The sequence below is a fragment of the Lagopus muta genome, chromosome 1 (assembly GCF_023343835.1).
Source record: "Lagopus muta isolate bLagMut1 chromosome 1, bLagMut1 primary, whole genome shotgun sequence".
In the NCBI taxonomy this organism is placed as follows: domain Eukaryota; kingdom Metazoa; phylum Chordata; class Aves; order Galliformes; family Phasianidae; genus Lagopus; species Lagopus muta.
The window spans coordinates 93,083,972-93,107,295 of NC_064433.1; the positions used below are offsets into that span (position 1 = coordinate 93,083,972).

A 23,324-nucleotide genomic window follows, 5' to 3' on the forward strand; every position below is an offset into this window, starting at 1 on the left:
CAGTGATGAACATTTTGCAGTGCCTGCTCCATAATTGGCCAAGTAAACTTTCTTAAATATAGTTGAAAGAATGGAACTTATCCCTAATGTAAAACAAGGTCCTGATCTCCCAAAGACTTCAAACAGCTTCACTGATTTCAGCAGAATTGTTCATAAAGTGCACTAAGTATGTGTGCAAGCCTTTGCAGGATTGGGCTGGCATCTGTAGCCAGAGTAATGACGTTTGTTCAGAAGACACAAATGGCAGCTCACAGGAAGACACGTATGCTTATGACACACTCTCTGATGATTTAGTTATAAACTGATTTCATTAAAATGAGATTGCAATATGCATTTAATGCCATATAAAATTGATGAAAACTTTCAAGATTTCAGAATAGGCCTGAAAAAGTGTGCCATCTACAAAGTTTAGACTGAATAACACACTGCTACTTCTGCAGGCCCCATTCTTTCCAATGCTTTTCACCTACTAAGTATGTAAGTAATGCTTCCAATGCAGCACTGCTCTGCTGCTGATATATTCTTTTGTTTCTGATTGCTGAAAAGCTAGCTGCAGAATACAAACAGGATGAGTTCACTTTCCTGAAATAGCTGGTGGTCAATATGGCACTTTATGGCAACTGTTAGTCTAAAAAAAGACTTTTTTTTTTCTTTTTTTTCTTTTTTTCTGGCGCTACATATTCTTATTTCTGTATTTGCCCTGTATTTTTACACTCATCCAAGCCTAAATGCACACATTTCAGTAAGATATAGACAATCCAAAGACAGCACTTAATGCTCGTATAATACCAGAGGATAAAACTGATCTCTTAAAAAATGATGAAATAATCATTTTATTGAAAATGGTCAAATAATTAAAAATTAAATAAAGAACTGGAGCTTTTGACAGAAAAGAAGGAACATTAGTTCTCCTGATAATTATCTCTGATTCCAAGTGATTTACTAGGTTTGCTACAAAAGTAAATAATTTGCATTACTTTTGACCAAGATCTGAAGTTTTGGTTCATCTTCAGACTTAATAAGGCTAATTTTTGTAATGCTTTGAACTGACAGTGATTAACTATGAGGACATCTGACTGCTGTTTGTATTTCTCCCTTTACTAGAAAGCTAAGAGTTAGCATTCTGTTAATATTGCAATTTGAATAAAACAACTTCACCTTTTTTAACAGTTGTCATTTGAACAGTATAAATGATCAGACTATAGCCCCTAGAAAGAGAATTCATAGCTTGGTTGGAAGCATGAAAGCATTAAATAACCATATATATGCATATATATAAGATTTATATACAAATAACAAATCTAGCAACAGATGGGAAACCTGTGATTTTAACACTTAAATATTTGTGGGGGGTTTTATTGTTTTTGTTGTTGTTTTTGTATTTTTTTTGTTTGTTTGGTTTTTAATATCATATTAACTTAAAACTTATTTGGAGCTGAAATTAACCTAGATTTTCACAGATGATATTAAACATAAAACGTTGATCTTTTTCTGTGAGTTCTAGTTGAACAGCAGGTATTTAAATATCAACAACAATCTGCTGTGTCTACTATGATATAAATCTTAAGGATGAGTTAATGCCAATTCTATGATTTTCAACAAAAAGCGCAATTCAGTTCTAGGCATATCTAAAATACTTTCCCAAGTAAATTACTTCCTTTCTAAAATCAGGTATTCAACAATAAAAGCAACAGTAATAAATGTATGATAAATACTCAGAGTCTGGTAGATAAAGGTATGGCTGAATTGACATCTGTAAATAATCAATATTCAGTTTGGAAAGGTATATACACAGAAGGTTATACACAGAAAATTTTCACAAATATCAAGCCACTTATTTCTTCTCAGTTCTCCAGCTTTGTTTGTCCTGTTGCCTTCCTCATCCATCTGTTTGACCACAGACAGACATGTTCAGTTCTAGACATCGGGGATTTAAACACTCAGAGTTTTCCTTCATTTCTCCACTGAAGTCTGTGAAAGCGAGGATTAGCAGCACCATTCTGCAGCCAGATGAAGGGTTTAAGATATGTACAATACTGCACAGCCCTAATCAGATGATCCCCAAGGAAATAAATGCAATGTTATATCATAGAATCAAAGAATCCTAGAATGATAGAATGGCTAGGAAGGAATGGATAGTTTGGAAGGGACCTTAAAGATCATCAAGTTTCAACCCCGTATTGTGGACTTCAACCACTAAATCAGGCATTAGATCAGGTTCCCCAGTCCCATCTAACGTGGCCTTGAACACCTTCAGGTATGGGGATAATGATGTTTAAAGCTCATACTAATTCATGCACTGAGCTGAAAAGGGTTGATTTAGGCTTGTGCTTGAATATAGCATTAAGCTCAAATGCTGCCATGTATCCACCATAAATTCAGAGAATATTTCACAAAATGGTTTAATATGTTAGGGTTTTACAAGTTGTTCAGGTAGACTAGAAACTGAGACACAGACAAACAGGTTTAATATATTTTAACTCAAATATATTTTAAACAATAAAAATAAATACATAAAAAATCATTAAAGTATTTGAGCAGGAGTAACATCCAAAGCTTGAGAATCTACTTATCATGTTCTGCCTTCAGAACAGATGGCTTTCATCTTTTTTTTTCTTTTTATCACAAGACAAACTTGAAAATGACTTTTACATTGACCCATGCGTTTCCTGTATTACAAAATATATATATATATTTTTTTTCTGTTAGCATGCAGAAGTGGTATTTTCTATAAAAGGCTTTATACTTAGAATTTTCATGATGTTCTTAATTTCTCCATTACACTGAAAATTTTCCCAAAAGCAAGATGCTTTGCACTGCATATAACTTCTACATTTTACTAGAGTGCTGAAAGCAATCAAATTCTTTAGTAAATTTCTTTTGAGTATGAAATATTTTCCTGATTGTTTTATTGGTTGATAAGGATTCAGAATTATGTGATAACCTTACATTTCACTCACATTTCATAATAAACATAGAGAAGAACTTCCTGCATTGAAAATACAAACTAAATTCCCCGAGTGCAATAACAACTATTTGAAAAAAATTTTGCCACATAAATAATTTGGTTGGAACTAGCAGACACTATTCAAATGTAGTACATAGCAGAAAAAAGTGTACATTTCAATCACACAAAAAACAATTAGAACATTTTCCCACAGTCATACTATAATATGATAAGAATAATAAAAAAGTCACACAGGGATTGGCAATCCCCTTACAAATTACTTGGCACAAGGTCATGCAGTGCAGAGAGCCAAACTGATTGAAATTAAAGACTAATTTCTTCCTAGCATTACTAAGTCTGGAAATATTGGAAACTGATGCTTCAGAGATTAACTGGAAGGATAGGACTCTGGAATTAGAAGAACATTAGAACATTTAGAAGCTCAAGTGACACATTGCTTTGTAAAGCACGCAAGTGTTCTAAAAGAATAGAAGAAAATCTGACACTTTGGTTCCATGTACAAAAGCATCTCAGCATGGACGCTACCAAAATTGTACTGTAGTGGATAAACAAGATTAGGATTAATGGCAGGAATTATGCCAAAGAATCAAAGAATCAAAATTATGCCAAATATTACAAAGAATGCAATTCTGCCCAGGAACACAGGCAGTTCCTACACTGGGCAAGTAATTGAGTAAAACTCAAACATAAACATTAGAAATATTTCTTTTCAGTCTCTACTGAAAACTACACCCAAATAAAATTATAAAAAGAAAAAGGAAAAGAAAGAAAAAGAAAAAGAAAGAAAAAGAAAAAGAAAAAAGTGAAGTCTTTCCATTGGAATCTTCTACAATTACTTTCTCTAACAAATTAATACAGTTGTAAAAACTGGCTGCTGTCAAGTAATATTCAGGGTCGTAGTCAGAAGTCAAGTTAAAGACTGATAGTGCACTTGGAATCTATTAAAATTAATGTAGTCTCTTTGTAGGATGCTGAAAGCAGTTCATGACCTTTTGTGTATACTGTAGAGACTTGTTAGCCATAAGAAAAGAAGTACGCACAATAAATAGAATGGCTTCCTTAAATTGCCAATCATGAGGATGTTTCCTTTTTCTTTTCTTTTTTTCTTCTTCTGTCCTATCATAACATATTCCCACAAAGATTTATATCCTGGCCTTTGTTGCCCTGGTTCCTTGCCTCTTAGCCTTTATGCTGGAAAAGGAAATTGTACATTAACGTAAATTGCCACTCCTGATAGTTTTTTTTTCCTTGACTGATGGTTTTCTATTACAGGCTTGCAAGAATTCAGTCTGGAAAGAAATCCAAGCATCTTGATTGAAAGGATTTGATACATTCTTTTCAAATTCATACTATCTAAATCACAGCAGGATGACTTGTAATCAAAGTTTTTCAAAAAGAGAATAAATTTAGGGAAAAGGAAAAGGCCATTCAACCCATTGCAAGTCATCTTGGTTAACATAGTTCCTCCAGAATAGTATCTCCCTTCTTCTTTAATGACCCCAGTGCCTCCAATTCCAAACTTGGCTCAGTATGCTATTGAAAAATTGTATTTCTCTTTGAGCAAAAACTACTTCCTCATGTTGGTTCTGAATTTCATTTTTTCAGTCACTTCCATTTGTGCTTTCCCATTCAGTCTTTTATACTCAGCCAAACAGTGAGTCAAGTGTTATTGAATGAGATTTTCTGCCTTGTATTTATCAGAGTAGATGAATTTGTAATTCTCTTTCTTAATTTTATAAGGAAAAAAAATGAACTGTGAAATGGAATAAGCTGTAATTTATGATACTCTATACTTCAAAACAGACTTCCCTTCTGCTTCTCTGCTTCTTCCCTAAATAAGTGTTTTAAGATAATCTTTTAAATCATCAGTTTTCCATTAAAAAAAAAAAGAAAAAAACCCACCTTTTTTTGTTTTAATTTTGTTGACTCTGCTTTTCTGCAGCCAGTGTGACAGATGCACTGCAGTAAAATGCCAGCCTCTAAAGATTTTTGTCTTAAAAATCTTTAGATTTTTTTTGCTATAATTTGCTACAGTAGTACTATAGCAATATACTCAACATACTTCTAATTTCTCTTTCTCTCTCAGTTGTAACGAGGAAATATATTCTAAATCTGTTGTCTGAAGCACAGTATAGGTAAAGCTCATGCACCACTACTAGCTCTGTCAGCCTCGCAGTAAGCCTTGCCCTTCATTTTTTTCACAAGGTGCCTGAAAATATGCAATACACTTAGCATTCTGCCCTGAAAACATTTCTCTGATGTGCTGCTTCTCAGCCATTTTGATACTGGATGTGCTTGTAGACATTATACACACAATTCAGCCTCAATGATGGCTATTGTACTCAGTTTTGACCATGATGTGGTTTCCAAAGGTGACACATAACTAATATCCAAAATCTCTAATGACTCAAAAAGGAGTGTGGTTAGACATTTGACTTTGATGCTCTGAAAAGTGTTGAAGTATTATCTTTAGGATTCCCTTTTTTATCTTCACTGTCTGAATAATCTCACTTTGTATATGCTTTTATGCTGATAATTTAGAAATCAGGTAAACGTAACATTTATTATGGGCACATAAATTCATTTTTAGATTTAAGAAAACAGAGGAACACATTCTGACATAACTTTATAGGCAAAAATTAATAGGTCAGATTAAATCATCTCCAAAGTCACTTTGTGTGGATTTCACTTTTATTTTATTGTTCTGGGGAATGCTGTAGCTTCCAGTCTTACCAAGGTCATTTTTCATCCAACAAACTTAATATAATTAGTATCAATTCTGTATTTTGTGAAGCTCACACTGGAAGTTATTAACTGTGTTTCAAGTGGTGTGTCAGAGAAAGCAAGGGCAGAGAGTAATCTTTTCAGCTTCAAAGGCACAGTTGATGACTTTAGTTCACTGGTTAGTGAAAAAGATATGCATTTTTTATTAAAGGTGTTGGCAATAAATCTGAAACTAGAAACATTTTTCTCTCTTTTCCTTTCCTTTCTTCATTTTTACACCTTGTCAGCACTGTTTCAGTCTTTTTTAACATCCCACATGACCCTGGAACAGTTGCTTTAGTTGCCCTTCCTGTTAACTGCAATGATGCCCAGTTGTATAATTCTGCTTTTACCCATTAAGCTTTTCATCAGGTATCCTCATGGCACAGAACTCACCAAAATCTGCCTTACTCAGCAACTTCAGAAAAAAGACCTCCATGTCTGCTGTCATTATCATTACACACCATGGAAATCTCCTTGAGAAAAAATAAATCTGAAATTATGTTAGACTTGTGTTTTGACATTTTGTTCAGCAATAACAAAACATATTCAAAATAAACTATTTGCCTAATCTTTCTCCCTGCTAAAATGAATGTACTACATTTCCCTTAAAAATCATCACTGAAAGTACACTACACTATGTAGATGCCTTTACAGCAAAGCAAATTAACCAGAAGTCTTAATAAGCTTGTAAAGATCAGAGTCAATCCTTTTGAATGAAATTTGAAGTACATTTGCCGAGTTTTCTTTACAATAAACATTCACTTCTGACAAGTCTCTTTTTTTTTTTCTTTTTTTTTTTTTCCTGAAGAAAGATTTAACAAGAACCAATGCATGGCTGTTAACATCAGAGAAATTTAAGTGAGAAACAAAAATCCATTTTGTAACAATGAGGATAGCTAAATACTGAAGGGAAACATCAAGGGAAAATGTGGATTCCATTTTTTTTTAGGTTTTAAATTAAGTCTAGATATGTTCTGATGAACATTCTTTAACAAAATAAATGTTTCTGATCCCCATTATAAACATATATGAGTGGAAACTGTGCAAGGTTTTAGGTTGGCTGACCTAGTGGCTCCCTCTGGACTTAGCAGATCACAGATCTTAATCTATGAATAACTTATTAAGGTGCATACAGTCTCACTGAATATTAATGAGATTCCGTGTATGTAAGGTACTGTTGTGGTTTAATGTATCAGGTAGCTAAGCACCACACAGTCATTTGCTTGCTCATCCCCCTCCCAGGGGATGGGGAGAGAATAAGGAATAAAACAAAGTAGAACATGTGGGTTGAGATAAAAAAAATAAAGAGGAAAAAGAAAAGGATAATAGTTATAATAATAGTACATATATATACAAATTAAGTGATGCACAAAGCACACTACCCACCAGACAGTTTCTGAGCAGTGGCTGCTCAGCCACTGTTTGCCATTTTCAAGTCACACAGTATGGAATATCCTTTTGGCCAGTTTAGCACAACTGTTCCCCCACCAACTCTTTATGCCCACCCCACTAGCCCCCTTGCTGTCAGGACAGAGAAGCTGAGAAACTAAAATGTTCTTGGCTTTGCACAGCACTGTTCAGCAACAACTAAAACATCAGTATGTTATTAAAATAGTTTATCTCTTATAGCCAAAGCATAGCATCATACCAGTGACTTAAAAAAATCAGTTCAGTCACAGCTGAAACCAGGATAGGTGCTACGAACAAGAAAGGCTCCTGTTGAAGAAATTATTCACTGATTTGCTCCAAACCTCACAACCACCTGTCAACTAGGCTGGATAAACTCAATTAATCAATTTGCAAGCCGAACTGTTTGTAGAGCTGTAAATACTTGATGCCAAAATTCTCTTGTAATCAATGGAATTCTGGCTCTTAAAGTGGCAGGTATGATGCAAAAATATCTACAATTAAACTATTTTGGAAGTAACAAGGTTACTGGAGCATGGAAACTTACAAGCATTGCTGGAGTATGATGTTTGTATGAATAATGTAGCTTTTGTGCCTCATTTACATCTGACTGCAGAAAATAACTACATGTTCATAAAATGTAGGAAATTTTATGACTGAGATCAATTCTCATTTAGAGCTCAAATGAAAATAGCCAATAAGGCTGCACTCCTCAGTACATATGGTCTTCGATGTAATGCTTTATGCTGAGGTCTGGTACTGATGCCTTCAGTCTTTTACAGGCAGCTTTTTGAGAGGCCTGTGTCTCCTTGCTACACATGGAGGCTGGGCAGGAGTGCCAACACCCTGCAGTTGGTAGCACCTAAGGTGAAAGCTCGGGATGAATTCTGAGCCAAGGATTATCTTTGCAGAAAGCAAGCATCCTCCCAACAGAAGAGACTCTTAATTTGGAAAATCTCTGGAACTGTTAGCTTACAATAGAGATTGTCAGATTGCATAATTCATATGCAGTAGGGAAAAAAAAGCAGCATGATCAGAGCTCAGGTTGGGAATGTTTGAATTTCTGATGCATTGCTGAAGACTCTTAGGAGCTCAGCTATATAATGGAATCTTTATCAGACCATCAACCAATTGTGATACTTATCTGTACTGTTGCATTTTGGTCTAAGTGATAATCCATCAAGGCTGGAAATCATGATGTACTTTTTATGTTGCATACTTCATTACTACAAGCTGACAGCTGGATGGATTTGTTAGCACTAGAAATATTTGTTCCAGACACAAAGAACAGGTTCCTAATATAAAATATTATGATATTTCCTTTCTCTCACATCTCCACTGTGCCCATTTTGTAATTTATGTCTCATGTTTATAACGTTCATTTACATGGCAAACTGTCAACAGTATGAAATCTCTCTATTTGTGGTAGAATGCAACAGTCTCACTTCGGGAATAATATGACCAAATAACAATGACATCAATCTTTATCTTTATCATGCTAACTGTTAAGCAGAGAAAATTGCAACTTTCTAAATTCCAGATGCTTTTGCTTTAGTTTATCTATGATAAAAATTGAAAAACCTATATATTTCATGGCAAACAAGGAAACTAGCATCATGTGGATTCATGTTGGCAGAATTTTTGTTTGTGGCTAGGCTCGTTTAGTGCAGTGTGCACTGACCAGAGGATTACACTTAGATATCACAACTATAAAGCCTATTTTAACATTGTTTGAGAAATGGGACTTCCACACAGAAACATTTTGTTTTGATTTTGGTCTGCTCACAATATAATCATCAGAATATTTCCAGTTTTTAGCATGAAGTAATAGTAGGGGTTCACATTTAAATTCAAACTGCACAAAATGGTACTACCATTCACAGCTGCAGTCTAAGGCTACTTACTGCCCATTTTTCTATCTGCTGTAAGCCTCAAAAAAGTATTTATCTTCTTCAGATGCAACAGCATACAAAATTTCTAGTCTTTTTCTAAAGAATAAGATACAGCCTCTGGCTTGAAGCTCTCATGTGTTTGGTCGAAGACTATCACACATGTGAGCATGTATCCATGAAGTTTATGTACACCATGTCCAGGGTGGTGTAGGAGGACTGGGGGAGCTGCCACCTGTGGGGACTTGTGCTGGAGCAGTCTGCTCCTGAAGGATGGCCCCTGTTGTATGGAGCCATGCTGGAGCAGTGCTTGAAGAACTGCACCTTGTGGGAAACTCACATGGGATCAGTTCAGGAAGGAAGGAATCCACATATTACTACAGAGAATGACCATGAAGGAGCAACAGAAATGAAACTTTATATGGATTAATCACAGTCCTTTCTCCCTATTCCTCTGCACCAGGTAGGGAGAAGAGGTAGAAAAGGGTGGATGGGGAAAGGTGTTTTTTGTTTGCTTTTAGTTCTCAGTGCTCAAGCCTGTTACTAGAAACAGACAATAAATTAAATTGATCTCTGTATGCTAAGTCTAAATTGCTCACAACAGCAAGTGGTAAGAGATCTCCTTGTCTTTATCTCAACCCATGAGCCTTTCTTTCAGCATATTTTCTCCATTTGCTCTTAATGAGAGAGAAGTGTGCTGGAGTTTAGCTAGCCATCAGTGTGAAACTACCAAAATCATAAATCAACTTATTTCAGATTTTGTCCTCTTGCTCTCTTGGTACATTGCTTTGGGATTCTCCAGGATTTCTCCTCCCTGTTGCACAGAAGCCTAGAATTCAGCCAAAGAGCCAAATGTTTGCTGATGAGTTGAGGCTGTACACAAACACAGCTGTGGAGTTTTCCTTCCAGTATCAGAACACTCAGTAGGAAAAGGAAAAGGAAAAGGAAAAGGAAAAGGAAAAGGAAAAGGAAAAGGAAAAGGAAAAGGAAAAGGAAAAGGAAAAGGAAAAGGAAAAGGAAAAGGAAAAGAAGGTAAACAGTGTTATTCCACTGCATCTCCCGTCCACACTTGCTGGCTAGTAGTGGACCTTGAGAGACTAGGCATAATTTCTCCCCAGTCTACTCCACTTTGACCATAGAAATACCAAAGAATGGAGAGGCACTTTCTATTTATGGTCCCTCCATCATTTGGTTGGAGATACTTGTTAGGGAAGGTTTCCCAGCTACTGATCTGTAGCCTGTTGATGTTTCTTTGGGGTAAGAAATACTAGTTCTGATCAGAGATAGCTCTGAATGTCTCAAGACTTAAGTAAAGAGGTTTATAAAATAAGTTTGGGCTTTCATCATGGTCTAAATAAAGACATTCTAAACACTGGGGTACCAAGCAGAATGAAAAATTGATCCAATGAAAGAAGTCATTATAATATCAAGATATAGCAGCTCTTGCAAAAGGAGAGGTAAAGGCTGGAATGTCTGATGGGGAGAAAGATAGTCTAAACTATCTAGAGTCTTGCTTTCAATGTCACATTGTTTGGTCTACTGGGGAATCCAGAAGTTGCATAAATCAGTAAGAGATTATTATAAGAGAAAGGAAAATAAAAAAGAAGAAATAAAAACCTGGAAAGTTGTAATTTTGTTATCTGGCTTGAGTACAAACAAGCACATATTAGTTTTTATGATGCTCCTACAGCTATAAAGTATAAAGCAACAAGCTTTTAGCATGCTGTCATACAAAACTGCTTTTAACATTAGACTTTGGTTTTATTTACTATCAGAGTTGAATGCAAGTAAATGTAAACACCTATACCTAAGATATAACTATTCTTGTCTTCCTTATCTGCCACATATCTTCGGTCCCTTCTGTATCTTTTTCTTGCTTTGCTGTTTCTATCTCAATCCATATTGCAAAACACCAAGCTATCAGGGCTGCTCCAAAAGTAATGCCTCCTATTTAATAATGTTAGCCCAGGACATCAGAGGCAGATATTGATGGAATGACAGTAGAGGTTGAACCCTTTGACCAATATTCAGCTACATTTTATTGCCGTGCAATAGATGGCACCAGAGCAACACTCTGACAAAGAGGCTTCTAATGTGGAAGTGTGTATGAAGCAAAGGTGTTTCACTGAATTCTTCCATATGGAAGGAGTGCACCCACTGACATTCATCGACACTTGCTGAATGTTTATGGAGACCAGTGAGGAGTGAGCACAATGAGGGGTGGGTGGTACATTTCAGCAGTGGCAACAGAGATGTGAAATATAACCCACTTTTCAGAAGTCCATGCACAGCTGTCACACCATGAAATGAAGAGCATCTCAGTCAGCTCATCTTCACAAGTCTGCTTATGGTGGTGACTATGTTGAGAAATAGTGGTCTGTAGTTGAAAATTCACTCCATCCAATAGCGTTATTGTGCTCTTAGTAATGCTTCTGTTTCCATGGAAATATACAGAGGTCACAGGTCACTACTACTACTACACGACTACTTTCGGAGTGACCTATGTATCTTAATCACATTATGTGAAAGAAAAATTGTCACAAGAAAAAACTGGCAATGCTTAAAATTCTTTTGATATGAAAAGAGCTGGAGAATATAAATACTGTCCAAGTAATTAATGCATTTTAACTACCTACAATGAAACAACTAATTGGCTCCTTTTCCTTCTTTTCTCTCATGAAGACTACAGAAATTGGACAAAAAGAAGGTAATTTTCTTGCTACAATTGTTGTCATCTACACTGTTAAATGGAAACATTCACAATTTCGATTTATTGCAGTATATCAAAATAACCGCACTCTCAAATCTTTTATTAATCCACCATTAACTATTCTTCTCAATTTAATTCTCCATATATCCCTTAAGAAGGTTTTCTTACCAAAATGGTAAAAGCAAAGATTAAAATAAAACAGTAATTTAACAATTATTTATTTTTAAGTTTATATATGAATGTTAATTGACTTTATGAACAACTTGACTATTAAATCAACTTTTTGACTTTGTAGAGCAGCTGTCTGGGAGAAACCTCATCTCTCTGTTATGAGCAATGTTTTTGGAGATGTTTTTAGAGACTGCTATATAAAGCTGTGAACATTCTGGCACAGTCATTACAGAAATGAGTCAGTTGAGACTGACTCACTCAGATACATGGAACAGAACTGAGTGGATCTATCTTTTGAGTTTGGAATGCTCTTGTAATGTGCCTTTTACACCTATTAGTGTGTGTAGCAGGGGACAGTGGAGATTGTCAAAAATAAGTCAAAATTATTGAGTTTCATAACCTCTGACATTTTTTTTTTCTTGCCAGGAAAGAGATTTAAATGAAAAAAATCTTGGGGAAGAGTGAATGATTACCATAATGCCAAGCCCATGAGAGGATTTTGTGAACATCTGTGTGTCTAAGGACAGAGAGCACAAACTTTTATGCTTTTATCTTCTGTGAACCCATAAGCATGAAGACTTGTTATGAGTGGAGGTGACTTCTATACTGTTAACTATACTCTCTCTTCATCTATAGGACTTCAATGGGGGGATGTAGAATCATCTAGATTAACTTTAGATTAGCAAAGGATTTCCACAGGAAAGGGATCCCTCTTTCCACAACTAGGTGAAAAACCCCAGTCTTCTTTGCCTCTTCCCTTTAATAAAAACAGAACAGTAACATGGATCCACACAGAGCTTTAATGTTACATAAGTCCGATAAAAAGGAGACTACCTATACAACACTTCTTTAGACCCCTGAATTGTTTCTACTAATACATTTTATTCTGATTTTGTTGTGCATTCCTCAGCATGGTTTTTAGGCTTTGAGATACCCCTGACAAACATATAGAAGACAATACTCTTCTCTGACATCAAATTGTGTTTAGATTTTTGAGTTAGTAGGTAATGTACCAGCAAAAGAATAATTAATTCCTGAAGGACTGAACATAAAAGCAAGCATACATTTGTCTGAGAAAATGAAAAGTTTGACTAAAGAAGATGTTTATGAATTATCATACTATTATCTAACTGGATCAGTAACTTTTTCTCATGCTGTTTACTAAACTCCATGCAAATTAAAAAACGGATGGGTCACACAGTTCCAGAAATAACTGACGATGGTTTAAATTTTTTTTTTTCCCATTAATTCAGGCTTTTGATAATGAGAAGGCACAATCATCATAATGTAAAATGCCATAGATTTAAAGGTTCACTGAGATCCTTATATCCTGCAGTATATTTCTCTAATGGCATTTCTTGTGACTAGATGTAACATTCCTCAAGGTGGACTGTGTAATAGTCTTGCAGAACACAGGAATGTCCTGTGAAATTTACCTGAGGTGATTCATAAGTATCTAGTAATAATTTTAGAATATTAGTAATGAAATCTACTCAACAAGAATATTATATCAGCTACTGGAAGTCCAGTTGAAAGATATCTCAGATGTTAGAAATCCATTTTAAAGACTTTATTAATCTGTATGTTGTAACTGTATGATGTAAAGTAAACTTCTGTATCTTTAAAGTACGATCAAACAAGAAATAAGAAACTAAGGTATAGAGAAATGCTACTTCTAACCTACCTAGAAACAAAGTTTTTATATATATATATATATATATATATATATATATATATATATATATATATATATATTTAAAGTTTTGTAGGTCAAAAGTATATTAATAGCTTCCCAATTGCATGCCTTTATGAACTCCTTCAAGTCAGAACTCTTACTGGAATATGAAGCAGAAGCATCACAGGAAAATATGATTACATGGCACTTTTTGTTCAGTCAGGAAAAGATACAACTGAAAACTTGACCCTCAAGTCATTTGTTGCAGGTTTGTCTGTCCAAGAGCGGGGAGGGTGACAAGGCCTAAGGAGAGCATATTGTCCATTTCCTTCTGTCATTAGCATAGAGCACTTTTAAAGAAATCAAGTCTGATGAAGGTAAATCTAGAAGTTTGTTATCTGCACTGCCACTGCCTCCTCTACATTTAAAAAGTTTCTCCACCAAATGTCTCTGCCACTAATTCAGAGGACTCATTTGCCTGATTGAATCTGGAAAATAACTCTTTTAAAACTCTTTCAAACTTCCTTTCAAATACAAGCTTTCCAAGAAACAGCTTTCCAACCCTTTGTCCCTCAGATTGTCTGACCAAGAGATCTTATCTATCAGTTCCTCGAGTTCAAAACAATCTCATCTTCCCAGTCATTTTGCTGCATTCCATTTCAAAGAATTTCTGATTTTTTAGTGATTGATCACATTCTTCTGGTTTCCTTCTTCTTTCACTTACTCTTAAATAGTATCCCTTTGTTACTGTAGCACTAAATTGTACACTTTACAATATGTAGTAGAGCAGAAGCCTGGAAGAATGTCTTCCAGCTATTCTTTTTATTGCAGGGCATGCATATGGTGAAAATGGACACTTCAGAGTAGTGGAAACGAGGTTCTAACTGAAAACGGAACAGAATACCTGAATCACGTTGGTACACTAAATGTGCAAGCATGTCACAGATACAGGTTATTTATGATCACATGACATGATCACAGAACAAAACAATCAAGGACAGCAAACACCAACATGGAACACCAAGCACTTTGTCCTTCAAGAATGCAAGCTCCCAGAAAGCTGGGAAGCTTCTGCTGCATGACTCAAAACACTCTCTTTAAAGACAGATCATCTCAGTTCCTTCACCAAAACCATTCCTCTTACTATTACTTAGCCCTTGGAGCACTTCGCTGTTTCCCATGGTCTCTCTGTTTTTTTATTTCTATTTTTCTGGTGAGAAAGGACTATTATATAATTCTTTTGCTTTTTACTTTTCACTACAATATTTTTTCACACTCTAAGTAATATTAAAGCTTAAAAATGTGATTTCAGGCTTGACATCAGTTTATCACATGAAGGCCACAATATTAACATACAAATAATCTATGGAGGTAGGAACTGGGTAATCTGATACCATCACAACCTTTATACATTGGACTTATATTTAGCTCAGCTTATTCCTGCAAGTTAGGTTGGTCACTGTAACTGTCTCATAACAATGCTTTCAGAAAGAAAAGATTTCATAACACTGTCTTAAACTCCTTGGGATGGTTATAACTCATCATGTGAATATGGCATTGCAAAAACTGAATATGATTTCTTCTCTCCTTGAACAATGAAAGTCATCTACAGATCACACAGGAACCGTCTGCCATTTCACATACTGTGAGAGATATATTAACTGTTCCTTAACCCTAAGATGATAACCTGTGAAACCTTGCAGTTACATCTTCACTGTTGAACAGTTCCTGTTCAACACTGAATATAACCATAAAATTAAGCTTTCACTCATAACTAAGCAAAGCAGTACTAGAATCACTTAAAAACAAACAAACAAACAAACAAACCAACACAGAACAAAAACTTACATTCGGAACACCTTTAATTCCAAAAGAGTGACAAAAATTATGAAATATGATGCCTCTTTGTTGCCAAGCAGGATTGCATCAACAGTAATTCCAATGCAAAGACACTTATCTTGTTTTAAACATTAGCACCCAAAATAACCAGTCTTAAAAGGTCATGTTTATTTAAAAATAGCTTGCTTGCATTTTACATTCAAGTTAATTTACTAACCTCAAAAAAAAATTAAATGCAAATGTATACAAATAATTTAAGCATCCTGTCAAAGTTCACATACATACTGCTAACGCAATTAAGTACTCAAGGTCACAAGTAATTTTCCTTAACCATGAGCCATCACCACATGGATAATTCTATTAAATTTATTTTGAACTAAAATCTTTGAAGTCTCTCTTTAGCAATTTATATTCTTTTTAAAAACCAAACCTATAATTTCCTGTTTATAATGTGCTTTTCAGGCCATAACAAAGAAGCATACTGTACCTCTGGTGCTGATGGCTCTTGCCGATGTGGTTGTGCTGGCTGTTAAGGCTACAGTGGTTGTGACTGTTGCAGTGGTAAGGGAGGGGATGACAGTAGTGGGAAGCAAAGTGTTGAAAACATCTGGTGAGTGGAAAAAAAATATAAAATAAAATCATATCATGCAAACAAAGGAGAACCATAATAGTGGTTTAATTTGTAAATACAAGTATGTAAAAAAATGATTAAATTAAAACATGATTAACACAAATTATTACACGTACAACAGTGGTACCTTTAAATTCTTGACATTATATCACTCTCAATTTTTTATAGTCAGTGTGCTAGCAAACAGGATTTAAAATACTGTTAAAACAACCATGTTTCCACAGATCTGGAGAGTGAATGTTTAAGTGACAAGAATCCATTTCTTCACTGAGCCATTTTAAATGTCTCATACAGTAGAAACCATATACAGATGAAACATGCTGTGTCAGAGTGGGAGATGAAACAACAACACCATCATGCTAAAATAAACACACACATGTTAACGAGAAATGGCTGTATGTTAAAACACCCACTTTCAGACAGACTCAATGGACGGAAAAAGGGGAGAAAATGCTACTAACTATAAAAGCTGCTTTTTCCGGATTGCTTTTCTTCTTCCCACACACTTGTTTAAGACACAGTTGTCTGCTAAGATCTAGAGCAGAGTATATTTCAAAATCTTTACCCTAATTAGTAGGCAGTCATCTTGCAATCATCCTTAATACATACATGTTATCATCAATATATAGCTTAGAACTGAAAAATCAGAAAAGCTAATTATATTACTGTTGAAAAAGTAAATATACAAGTCAGAGAAGATGCAAGGCCCAGATGACAGCATCCTGCAAAACCCTTCAGCTTCTGATCAAATACAGGTATGCCAAGCACAGGCAGCTGCCACTTCATTGCAGAGGAACCAGCAAACTGTTGCAAAATGTTCCTGTACAGAGCAGAACATAACCAGATGTACAGATAGAAAACACTTTGATTACACTGCCAAAAGCAATCAAGACCAGTATCACTTTGCTTATAAGGTGATTGCAGGTTTTAAAGAACAAACAAACAAAAGCCCTGAAGAGAAATACAGGAAAGCACTTCTGTGAGGAAGTAAAAAGCATCTGACAATTTTCAGATTATTTATACCACAGCTTTAAAAGGAAAGGACTAGTTTCTCATCAATTGATGGTAAGTAAGCCATTCCACACTGATTTCAGGAAGAAAACACAACCAATTCTGAAGGGTGCTATTCAATGCAATGCAGCAGAGGAGAACAAGCCTGACCCATGATCTATCTTTCCTTGCTGTGGAAGGAAATGCAATTGGTGTCTGAGTACCATCAATTCTGACTGAAATTAATGGAAGCTAAAGCAGCTCATCCCTTTACAGTACTGGGCCCAACAGAAGACATTTCAGAGACAGGGTTCATGAGTTCAGCACAGCATAATTATTCCCTTAAGACTTCAAATTATAATGTTTGCCTTATTTTCATGATGGATGACAGATTACTTTGCCACTTAAAAAGTTTCCTTGTCAGTTAATATCTATGAGTCACCTGTATTATTACTCTGTATTATTCTGGTTTGGATGAACACCAGCATTATCCCCTCCAGAACCTATACCTGTGGGATTTCCCTTCTGGAAACCTTCAGAAAATGGCATGAGATCTGTCTTTTGTCTGCTGTATACTGATATTTACATCTGTTTTGCAGTTTGAAATATTAGAAACCAGAAAAATTAAAACAGGTTTTTCAAAAAAGACAGTGTAGCCACATTAATCATCAGGAAGAACTGCCACACTACCTGGAATGTGAATACCATGATAATTAAACAGAATGGAGTTGAACAATCATTAGAAATAAATTAACATTTTCCAAAAGATACGTCATATGTACTGATCTATGCAACTTCTTTTCATAAAGAGAAACTCCTTAGATAAGTATCTGTTAAAAATGAAATCAAACAAAGCAACAAAAATGCCTTCTTCGTAAGGATAGTAAATCCTTGTTTAGTAGAAAAGCTTTACAAATCAGCCTCGTACATAGAAGTTAATTAACGTGACATATTTTCCATAATTATATTTCTTAAATATGTTACTTACTTAATATTTTGCAATGGCAAGTCAGTTGCAACTGACAAATTATTGTTTTATGACAGTTTTTTTTTTTCTACAAACACACTGTCTACCTAGTTTGCCACACACCAGATTACATGAGTCCCTGTCGAATTTAGAAGCTGACTGCTTTCCAGTTTCTATTCTAACTGAAATATTTCCAACAAGATTTATTATATTAAAAGAAAGCCAATGTAGGAAACTGAGACTGGTTAACACTGGTAACTAGAAGTTACAAGTATTTTAACACAGATATAGTAGGTTCATCTTTTCTGACCACTCCAAGAGCAACAAAAACTTATGTTGACTGAAGTCACTAACTCTGATGCAAAGCATCAATGTGGCAGCTTGTCAGAAACCTCAAAGAAAAACATTTCCTCAAAGGAAACATAAAAACAAGGAATAGGAGTGGCTTTTCTTCTCTCTTACCAGAGAAAGGAGAAATTCACTATGCAAACAACTGCAGCCGATTTGCTTTGTTCGTAGCATTACAGCTACTTGCTCTCAATAACCAAAGAACAAGACAGGAACCAAAATCAGCCAGACTAGCCCAAAGAAATTTAAGTTTAATGGTATCTATCCTTTAACAATGAGCGTGTCATGGGAAAGTATGCATAAAGTGAGAAAATAGCTAACTGCCTTACCATCAACAGATTTTGGAACTCTTGCGTCACTTTCTGTCCTTAAATCTATTTGGGGCAGCCTAAGCCTAGATAAAAATTTGCATTCTAAATAGCACTTGAGTACCACATTCATGTAATATCCTTATTTGGGCCTAACAGTCCTACCGAGTCTCTGTGACAGAAAGAATCTTTCTCAGTTTTTCTAGGAAGATTTATGGGTTCCTGAAAAAACCCTAATGTCTTTGCCTTGAAAATGTGTTTTTTGTTTTTGTTCTTTTTTGCTTTTTGCTTGTGTCATGGTTTTATGATTTTTGGTCATCAGTATTCCACACCATAACATCATGTAATGCATTGGGGGTGGGGTTTGATATCTGCCGAATGTTCGTCCGTCGGAGAAGAACTACTTTTCCCCAGGAGACTTTGCGGTCAGCAAGGGGATATAACTCCAAGCAAGGTCACCTGATCCTTCTTCTTCGCCTGCTCTTCGCTGTCTGCGCTTTGCTATCTGCGCTTCGCCGCCTGCGCTTCGCCGTCTGTACTTCAGTCACTCAACTGGACTGCACTTCTCACCCCAGCATTGTGGTGAGGTCTATACAATTCAAACAGACTCTCTCTCTCTCTCTCTCTCATTGTATTTTACTAATACTATATTTAGTAAAATCATTTGTTTCACCTCAGATCAGTGCTGTTGTTTTCAAGTATTTTGGGGTCCCCTGCTTCCCCTTTCCCAGAGGCGCGGATCCGCAGATCCCTCCGCCCTGCTGGTCACGGAACTGGGCCGGACCAGCCCATAAACCGTTGACAGCTTGTTTGTTTCTTGCATGAGAGAATGCAGAACACAGGCCTCAAAAGAAAGAATAATAATCTGCAACAGCCTTCATTTTCTCCTTGTTTACACAATACATGGGAAGTAAGTGAGTTTGGTAGCCCCAAGAATCAGATAGACTGCAAATATAAACTGTAAAAGAGTTACATATAAACAAAAGTTTTATATGAAACACAAACAGAGCACAGGCTTCTGTTTATGGAATATGAATATCAGTATTTTAAATATTCATATAAATGGCAGAAACAGGTATTACTATTTGGCTATTTCTAGTTCTATACTTTTTTTGGCAGTATTTTCACTTTGGGGCACACTTACCATGCTTCCAGTGAAGCAGATCCCTGCGTTACCCCCATCTTTGTTTTTTAGCAGTTACTGAGAAACATACTACTAAAAGGGCTATATAGCTTTGATCTCTCCTTGAGCTCTCTGTCAAGAAGTATCTCAATGGATTTGCAAACTTCAGTCCAGCAAATGTGTGTTGCAGAGATATCTAATTCTATTTTCTGGCCTTGCAGTTTCTGAATCTGCTTGTACAGAATGTTCAGCCAAAAACAAATTTTTGTTTATGACTTTCATGCCCCTAAATACTGAGGATTGCTATGACCATGGGACCACATAGAGTGGAACTTTTCAATTCAGGTGGCTGTACTCAAACCAATGCACCAGATTGCTGTATCCATAATACTTAAGTATTAATCCTCATCTTCCTTTGAAGCAGAAAATAGCCATATTTTGCAGGTGGGGAATCAAAGAGGACAGAAAAGCCATGTTAGATATATAAATCAAACAATAATTGCCACTGTTAGTTTAGAAATCTCACTACTATGAGGCGTTTTTAGTGTAACATATTCTATCAAAAATTCAGTAAAGTAATAAACATGGTATTCCATCACCTTGCTATCTCTGAAATACAAACAATTCACTGAGAACTAAGTGTTTCCATAAAAGTTTCTGAAAACAGAAAAAGGATTAGGTATCATGCAGGAGAGAATAAGAGACTCTATACTCAATACTTTTTCATGAATATTCCCACAGGTTATGCATGAGACTGCAACTGGATTTTCAATGAAAAATGGTTCAGTGGATGCAGAGAGAAGCATGGAAAATGTTTTAAGGGAGTTCTTCATGGAATGCTACAGTATGTTAGCATGACTTTAAGCCACACTAGCAGTGGCAAGGTGAAGGCAGACAGCAGGTAATCTGACTGCTGAATGTGAATGGAGAGTAAAGAAAGGAGGAGAATGTACTACTTGGCTTGTTCAGGAGACTGCTCTTTAGGAGAGGCACAAATACAACCTGCTTATGAGTGTCAGAATAGTGCTGTACAAGACTAGCTCACAACACTGTCCAGACATGCCCAGTCATAATTTTGTGCTTGCCTCTCCTTTTCTCTTGTTAATCTAACAGAAGACATTCACCCATTTAAGTGCAAGGAGCCTGGACACTTTACTCTCACTGCAGATTTGGCTCTAAGCACTTTTACTCTCCATTTCTAAATAAATGAGAAATGGTTCTGTTTGGTTTGGTAGGCTTACACAAAACAGAGATCTGACCTATTGAGAATATCTGATTGGTTTGGGGGGAATAAAAAAAGAAAGAAAAACAACAAAAAAACAATAAGCTGAAATGACTGAGCACAATTCAGACAACAATGGCTGCAGTTGATAAAAATGTAAAGGTTTTTGTTTCAAGCTTGACAAAGTCTGACATAAAAATTAAAGGCCAGACTGATAATGATGGATGGCCTGTGCTGTATTTTTACAAAGAGCGAAAGAAGTTTTAAGTGCTAAACTGAACTGAGTGATGACCTACCTGGGAAACAACCTCACTACTCTGCACAAAATTTAATCAGCCTGTGGTATGTAGTACTAAATAATTTAGCAAGGTTTTAAATTCAAAGGGAGCTGCATTTAGAGTTGCTCCCAGAAAATGGGATCGAACAAAGAGATAATTCAGCCTGAATATCATGTGCCAATATCTCCTTAACACTTTAGACTAAATGATCATGAAGCCTTGCAGACATGAGGTCAAGGGGTTCTCTTTACTAATTGATTCAGATTTATGAAACTCTGAAATGAAAATTATGTGCTTGACATTTTTGCTAGCAAATCAGATGTCATTTAAAAATATCCAAAACCTTTTAATAAAAGCCTCATGTAGATCTAGATCCCTAGCTAAAACAATTAGAGGCTAGTGGTGGATGAGTTCATAATGCAAGATACACAGCTGGGCTAAAATGGCCAAGCAGCTTTGGAAGAACAGAAAGTAAATTCACATAGCACCATTATTCTGAGGTGTTTAATGGCCCAGTAGGTCGTATTAAGTGTTGGAAAATGTAGGAGCTCATTAAGGTTTGATTTAACATACTTTGGTCGCCTAGTAAGACAGAGGAAGAAAATCAAGTGCTAAAAGATACCAGAGTTTCATTGAGAGTTCTCTGCCTTCTTATAGAAACTGTAGTTTTTTTTCCTATTTTGAAAGCAACAGATTTCAGTAGCAAATGAAGGACAACAATGTATTTAAAAGCAAATAATGACTTCTTCCTTTTCAAGAGTCAAGTAAGTAAATGCTATTTGCCTAAATTTTATCCTTAGAAAATTAGGAATAGAAGAATAGAAGGCAAAGAACCAAATCCACTTCAGTGTTAATACTTAGTAATGGCATCATGGTGTCACCCAAAATTACTTAAAAGTTTGTCTTATATTACCTTATATGACCTTATATTACAAAATGTCACGTTTTATGACACATGTATAGAGTAGAAGAGTCTAGGACAAAACTAAAAGCATGATAAACATGAGAAAATGAGGATTAGTAGGAAGCTGACATTGAACTACAAAGTGAAAGTTAACTGTCCTGTTTGCCATAATTGTCAGAAAACAAGGAGTCAGGACTCTCAAGCAGGTGACAAGAAAGAAGCGATGGGAAGAAAGTACCTTAATACAATAGGAAGAACATGGGATGAGACAAGAAGTTCTTGTGCCCGAGGGCAGAGGTCAGCTCTATGACTTCCCTCTGCCCCCAGGTGCAGATGTCCAGCTCAGGTCTGCTCTTACCACATGCAGTGTCCTCACAAGCTGTTGCCCTGATTCTTGTCCCTGCCCATGCTGCCCCTGAATCGAAGCTTGAGGGGCATATTCCAAAGTTCTACCAACATCCCAAACTGTAAACAAAAGCCATTGTTTCACAGACACGCAGTGCTATGGAGTATTAAGTCTCTGTGACAATCCTGATAGGCACAGGCAGCCAGTGCCACCATTGGCAGGTAACTGGAGAGCCTGGCCAAGACAACAGCTTTCCTCCACTGCTCCTCCTGAGGGGCACAGGACAGCCCTGAGTAGCATTTCATATATATATATATATATTTTTTAGAGAAAGAAATTTTATCTGGTTAGCAAAACATGATCTTTATGCACAGCACAGATGTTGCCACAAACATGGCTTTGTTACCTGGAAAGCAAAATATAGTATGTTACACTCACAGTTGCACATAGGTACCACAGGAATAGTGAACCACAAGAAAGCATCTAACATGAATATTTCAGTGTTGTGCTAGTGACTGATAACTTATAAATGATGCTCTTTTGAAGCCCTTATTTCTTACTGTAGAGATCATTTTGCTTCCCATATCACTCCGATGAATTTGCTATCAGAAGATACTCTCTAGCTGCAGCTCCCTTATAAAGAAGTTTGCAAAGGAAGGTCTGCAATGCTGGACTCTTAATTAATTGTCCATCACTGTCATTGTTTGCCACCATTCTAGACACCTGAAGAGCTCATTGTTCTTGCTCTTTCTGATGCAGAAGAATGAAAGGTGACACAATGT

The 23,324-nt window shown here is 36.0% G+C and overlaps 1 protein-coding gene across 3 annotated transcripts in view; it reads right to left on the bottom strand.

The window, feature by feature from the left end:
• CADM2 (cell adhesion molecule 2) overlaps positions 1–23,324 on the bottom strand; it is a 611,269-nt gene that overhangs the window by 31,792 nt on the left and 556,153 nt on the right. For 2 of the 3 annotated variants that reach the window (XM_048941288.1, XM_048941279.1), the window contains one exon: positions 15,913–16,032. The exons of the other annotated variant lie outside the window; for it this stretch is intronic. In XM_048941288.1, coding sequence (XP_048797245.1) covers positions 15,913–16,032 — 120 coding nt within the window. The remainder of the gene's footprint in view (positions 1–15,912; positions 16,033–23,324) is intronic. 3 annotated transcript variants of the gene reach the window in all.